The 6,160-nt window shown below is 38.5% G+C and overlaps 1 protein-coding gene across 2 annotated transcripts; it reads right to left on the reverse strand.

The window, feature by feature from the left end:
* Positions 1-2,388: 2,388 nt before the first annotated feature.
* LOC143886693 (HMG1/2-like protein) lies at positions 2,389-4,349 on the reverse strand. Of its 2 annotated transcripts, none has more exons than XM_077390764.1 (8): positions 4,241-4,349; positions 4,096-4,153; positions 3,826-3,942; positions 3,678-3,735; positions 3,513-3,557; positions 3,358-3,438; positions 2,779-2,847; positions 2,389-2,637 (listed from the first exon to the last, which is right to left on the reverse strand). In XM_077390764.1, the coding sequence occupies exons 2-8, from the start codon at positions 4,143-4,145 to the stop codon at positions 2,617-2,619; spliced, it is 441 nt and encodes a 146-aa protein (XP_077246879.1). In that variant the 5' UTR covers positions 4,146-4,153; positions 4,241-4,349; the 3' UTR covers positions 2,389-2,616. The 2 variants fall into 2 exon arrangements, with proteins under 2 accessions (XP_077246879.1, XP_077246880.1); XM_077390765.1 differs by having other exon boundaries at positions 2,746-2,847; positions 4,241-4,346.
* Between the last annotated feature and the right edge of the window lie 1,811 nt (positions 4,350-6,160).

A 6,160-nucleotide genomic window follows, 5' to 3' on the forward strand; every position in this document is an offset into this window, starting at 1 on the left:
AAAATTTCTAAGCCTCCTACTGGAGAACTTGAATGTGGACCATTGCTTCTTTTTATCTTAACCGCATTATTGATAAGAGAGTTGGGATCAACCTTTCAAGTCTCACTTTATGTTATCTCTACAGTAGGTTTTAGCAAATGATGGGTCTGCATTCTCAATCACTAGTGCCCAAATTTTGGGCCTCACATGTGCCACCAGGAAGTAATTCGACGATCCATTGATCTGATTGACAAGCACAAATCTAACCCACTGTCATTGTGCCTACTTTGATCAGACGATTCTAGCCATCTGATCTGTCAAGTCTCATTTTGGGTTCCATTAAGTATAACTAGCTCAATGGTTTACAAGATCATTGGTCTTGATGACACAAACCTGCTCCCATGCAAGAATAAAATATATTTCACATGGAAATCAACTTCTCTGCCATTTGGTACCTCATTTTTTTTAAGAGAAAACATTTCCTACACACTTGTGTAGGTAAGTTCTCTACACACTAGCTTAAAATACAGTGGGGCCCACATTGTTTGGGTGATCCAAGCCATCCATTTGAATGGTCCTCACATAGATAGAGTGTCCACAAAAAATCAGATCCATAGGATCATCCCAACCCTACAATTTGTAGAGGTAAAATGGACGTGTATAAACCTTCGCAAATGAGTCTATTTTTTGCCTCCATAGTTTGAATGGTTGGGATGATCCAATGGATCTGATTTTTTGTGGACACCCTATCTATGTGAGGACCGTTCAAATGAATGGTTTTGATCACCCAAATAATGTGAGCCCCCACTGTATTTTAAGCTAGTGTGCAGGTAACTTACCTACACAAGTGTGTAGGAAATGCTTGATCTTCTGAGGAAATATTTTAAGCTAGTGTGTAGGTAATCTAAAATTGAAATTTCGTATGCTTCCTTTGTAAAATCAAACATAAAAAACTTGGAATGCTTTTTTCCATGTACTTTTTTCCAGATCCATTACAATCAAACAGCCCCAAGATATGAATCATTGGAGGCATAAGATCCAATGCAATCCAACAATGCTTGACAAGTGAACCAACCTTAAGCAATGCAGAGCTTACACATGGTGGACCCAATTCACAATTAACATGGAGACTAGACTTTTTAAGGTCCAACAGTCTTGGACTTCAAATGGAATCTCAAAAGGGGGGGTCTATTGTAATGACAAAATGGCTGAGATATGCTATCATGTAGGCCAATCTTTGAGATGTCAAGGTGTTGCAGTAGGTAGGCCACATTTTTTAAACCCTTTCGCCACCAAGGCCAGCCTTGTACTGTGCTGGTGTTAGTAAGGGCTCATTCTTACTATGTTACAGATGGACCCACCTAATCACACACATCAAAATAAAACTAAACAGAACAGACTAATGAGTTTTTAACCATGTTTATGATATGATGATCGATAACAGAATCATAAACCATCGTAGCAATGCCAAGAAACAATATAAGTATAACTATAACCAAGTCACCATAACAACCAAAGTCTGCTTAGTGATTCTACAAGAAGGGTTAAATCAATCGAGTGACGAGACCCTCCCAGAGAGATACAATTGTAGCATGCATTGAAAAAAGACTAAGCCAACCCCCACGCAATTAGGATAAGACGAATTGAATCATACTCGCATGGGGTGATGCATTGGATCATTCCTCGCAAAAACACCACATGACATTGAAAGGGGAGGTGAGCTCCACCTTCCGTCAAGTAACTTTATTCTACCGTGCCCCACTTCAAATATCCAATAGACCAAAATAGAAATCACAACTATCAAATCAAGTAGAGAAACAATCTAGTATAACAGTTTTGGTCGTGTCAATCGATTAGCTCCTCACCCCTTTGCATTTCAGTAAAACCTAATCTCAACAATAAATATCTGAGCATAGAACAGTTATCCTTAGAAGATCAAGCTATCTCTTAGCCACTAAATCACATACATTCCTACATACAAACCACAATCCATCATTTAACCCCCCGGCACCGCCCAAAAAAAAAGTGCATCTTGGTGCACTTTTCTGCCTGTAATCTGCAATTTATGAAGGATTTTCACATTCAAAGTTGTAAAACTTGAAACAAAGATAGTCATGTGCACAATCAAGCTTAGCACACAATCAAACTTAACAAAAGGTAGTACCAAGACCTAGGGCTGAGCCCAAGCCCAATAGGATCTTTTTTTTTCCCAATTCAACCCCATTGAAACCTAGTAGAAGTGACAACTTGAAGTAGATAGAAGCACCCATTTTATTTGGACTTCCCAATTTTGATGTTGAGAGTCTAACAAACATTTACAAAGACTCCAAACAAATAGAGGTGATGTGCATCAACATGAAGCTGCAAACTAAAAACCATGACAGAGAGAGAGAGAGAGAGAGAGAGAGATTAAAAACAAAATGTTAGCAGAGTCGAATCATTGAAAGTAGAGGAGTTCAAGTACAAGAACGATGAAGGGCCAATACCTACATAGATCCAGTAAACTATTAAGCAAAAAAAAAAAAGAGAGAAAAAAAAAACATCTATTTTTAAAAGTCACAGTAAAATCTTCATCCTAGAAAGGCTACACCAATTCAAGAGGATTATCTTCACTTGACATCTACTACTGTATCTCTCCTACTCATCATCTTCCTCTTCCTGCAGAAAAAAATATTAACAAAAAGAGATGATTTATTTTTTAATAATACAAAAAAGAAATTGAAAAGGGCAAAAAAAAGGGAAAAGGAAAAAAGAGCTAGGGTTTACATCTCCGCTCTCATCGTCACCCTCGTCGTTTACCTCAGACTTGGACTTATCAGACTCCTCCTCCTCTTCCTCTTCCTCTCCCGCATCATTTGGTCCTTCCGACTGATAAAAATTTTACATAAATATAAATCACTAATAAACTAAAGAGGAAAAGTGTTCCTAAACTATAGCTTATCTAAGCTTTATCTAATCTATAGCTCAAAAACACATGTGACCCCACATTTTTTTGGGATCCAAAGCATTCATTTGGAAGGCCCTTTCAAGCATAGGGTGTGTACCAAAAATCAGCCCTATTGGAAGGCCCTTCTAAGGATAGAGTGTGTACCAAAAATCAGCCCTATTGAGGGAAAAAATGGGCAGAAACATGAACACACATTGTTTGTTCATTTTCCACTCCACCTTTGATTGGGTAGGGCTGATTTTTGGTACACTCCCTATACATGGAAGGGCCTAACAAATGAATGCTTTGGATCCCCAAAAAAATGTGGGGCCACATGTGTTTTTGAGCTATAGCTAAAGAACACTTTCCTCTAAACTAAATAGCTATAATAAATGGAAAATGGTAATTCAAGAATTCAAAACAAGGAGAGGAAAGGGGAAAAAAGAATATACTTGTTTCTTGTTGTAGGCTGCAATGGTCTTATTGTATTCTGTTTTCTTCTTAGTCGCCTTTGCTACGTATGGAGCTTTGTCCTGAATTCAATTTAATAATTTACATAGATTCTTTCTCACAGAAATAAGAAATAAAAAACAATCTAATTACTCACAGCTTCTGACATGGATTTCCATTTATCACCAGCAGCTTTACCGACCTAATTTTAAACCCAAAAAAAAAAAAATTACAAATAAATAAGAAAAAATACGAAAAAATACAAAAAAAAAAAAAAAAAAAAAAAATCAGATCTGGCACGGAACAAAAAATAAATACTCACAGCTGCAACGGATTTGTTGTGAGGATTTTTCTCCTTGAACTGCTCTCTAAACTCAGCCCTTAATTTCAGAAAAAAAAAAAGTAATAAATCAGAAGCTCTAAAAACGAAAAATAAAGGAAAAAGGATATTGAAAAGAAGGATTGATTACATGAAGACGAAGAAAGCGCTTGGAGGCCTTTTAGGCTTGTTAGGATCCTTTCCTGCCTTCCCTTTCTTTACAGGTTTTTTGCTAGCTTTATCAGTTCCTTTACTTTTCACCGAAAGCCTGTAAAAAAAAATCACAACAAAAAAACAAAATAAAATCCAGTTTCTTCTAGCTATGAAATCCTATGATCTAATCGCAGATGGATCTAATTAAGAAAAAAAAAATGAAAAAAAAAAAATAACACAAAAAAACCTAAGAAAAAAAAAAACTCACTTGCTTTCGGCTTTTTTGGCCGTCTCAGCCTTCGATTTGGCTCCTTTCATCTCAAAACCTGCAGAAAAAGAGATCGAATATGTGAGAATCGATAGAAAATCGGCCGTGAAAGTGTGTAAAAAAAATCTAGATGAGGAAAGTATACCTAGGGTTAGGGTTTCAGAAAGAGAAAGGGAGAAGGGGCTTTGTTTGGTGTGTCGTGTACTTGTGTGTTGTGTGAGGGACAATGAAGAGATAAGAAGGGGGTTTGGAGGAAAATTAAATTTCAATAGTGAATGAAAATGAAATCCGGATTTGGGCGGGATTTGAAAATCCAGTGCCACGTCATCGATCCGTGTGATCGAATTTCATTCGTTATTATCTCTTTCTCTTCTCGTCTCGTCTCGTCTCGTCTCGTGCATTGAGTGAAGACAGCAACTGAACCGCATTTGGTGGGCCCGTCCCTTCACGAAATTATACCTTTAGCCCCCGTTTTTCTTGAAAATACCGGAAGTATCCTTTTCTTTTGTTGATTGCTACTTAGATGACGACTTTACCCCTACTGGCTTACCATTTCCTTTGAATGGTGTCTTGATGAGGGCTCGGGTATAATAGTCATTTCACGTTCCGATGGAGCCCACTATAATGGATGTGTGGGCTCGTTTAAATTATAGCTTTAGCCTTAGGTTTTGGTAAAATGGCGGATGTGTCCTCTTATTTTGTGGAAATTCGTCCCAGACAATTTTGCCCGAGGGTTGTATGAGGAAAGGGGAAATGGTCTAAGGGTAGAATAGTCATTTCCATTGTGGTTAAAGGCTGATGCTTACTTTGCTTAAGGATGAAGCACGATCGGTCTCCTTTTTTGGTTTTCTTTCACATATGGGCTTCTAATTAATAGGGAAATGATATTATGTGATTGGTTTGATCTAGGTCGTTGATTTGGTGGGATCAATCAAGGATATGCAACAGCTCTTCATTAGAAGATCCTAGCCATCTGATGGGGTATGAAAAAACAGCAGCCAATTAGCTGTCAACACTTGGCTCCAGGATGGCCCACCACAAATCCAGCGTCGGCCCAGGGGTAGTTTGGTAATTACCTAAGAGTAGGTAAATTTAAACCCGTAAGAGGCCGACACCTCTCCTGGGGTAGGAAATCCAACCACCCCAGGTTTCCCTCTATAAAGGGCCTTTCAAGGCTCAGACCGAAAAGGATAACTTCCCAACCACCATTCTTAAAAACTCGCTCTGCACTCCTGCTCATACTGACTTGAGTGTCGAAGGGCCTGTCCGGAGCAACGACTCCGGGTTGGTCTTCTGACCTCGTTTGCTCTTGCGCAGGATTCAGCTCCTTCACTTCGGCCCCTCGGGTCCTCCAGCTCAGCTCTGACGTCACTGCCGTATCTGTTACTGATTTTTAGTCTAACACCATCTAAACTGAGAAATTTTTATATGTTGAATTTGGATCGTTAATTGTCACCATAAGTTTCTATTGTTCATGACAAACATTTGATTGGATAATTAGGATTCTATAGATTTTATACGTGCAAGCACATATTTTTCAAAAATATAGTGGGTCCTACTTCATGGGATGATCCAAACCGTTTATTAATAGGATCACAGTGTAAATAGGTTGTGCCCCAAAATCATCTCCGTAGGATGATCCTAACCCTCCGATCTATTGAAGGGCGACATATTGTTGAAACCTTTGCAGATCGGACGGATAGGATCATCCTATCGAGATGATTTTCGGAGCACCGCCTATATTTACGTTGTGGTCCAACTAATGATAGTGTTGACGAGATGTTGGTAGACCTAATAAAAAAAAATTAGGAAAAAGGAATGCTCTTACTCTAAGAATTTTTTTATCTTGTATGTTGTAAATTATCCAAGACGAACAATCTTGATCGAATCTTCTTCTACGGCAGATCATCCAATCGAATAGTCATGATCCATGCAATAAGAAAATCATTGGTCTTCTGAACCCTACAAATTTATAGCAAGAACAGAGGGCGTGGGATTAAGCCTCTAGCTCAATGGTTAAGGCTTTGGCCATCCACCTTCGATCCCAGATCATTACCTACCAGAA

The sequence above is a fragment of the Tasmannia lanceolata genome, unplaced genomic scaffold, assembly GCF_043159265.1.
Source record: "Tasmannia lanceolata isolate RefF3 unplaced genomic scaffold, GAP_Taslan_0.1 ptg000011l, whole genome shotgun sequence".
NCBI classification, from domain to species: Eukaryota; Viridiplantae; Streptophyta; class Magnoliopsida; order Canellales; family Winteraceae; genus Tasmannia; species Tasmannia lanceolata.

Coding starts and splice junctions, on each gene's coding strand:
- LOC143886693 (XM_077390765.1), bottom strand. CDS start 4,145: ATGAAAGGAGCCAAATCGAAGGCTGAGACGGCCAAAAAAGCCGAAAGC. Junction 3,558..3,677: donor ACAACAAATCCGTTGCAGCT/GTGAGTATTTAT, acceptor GTTTAAAATTAG/GTCGGTAAAGCTGCTGGTGA. Junction 2,848..3,357: donor CAGCCTACAACAAGAAACAA/GTATATTCTTTT, acceptor AATTTTTATCAG/TCGGAAGGACCAAATGATGC.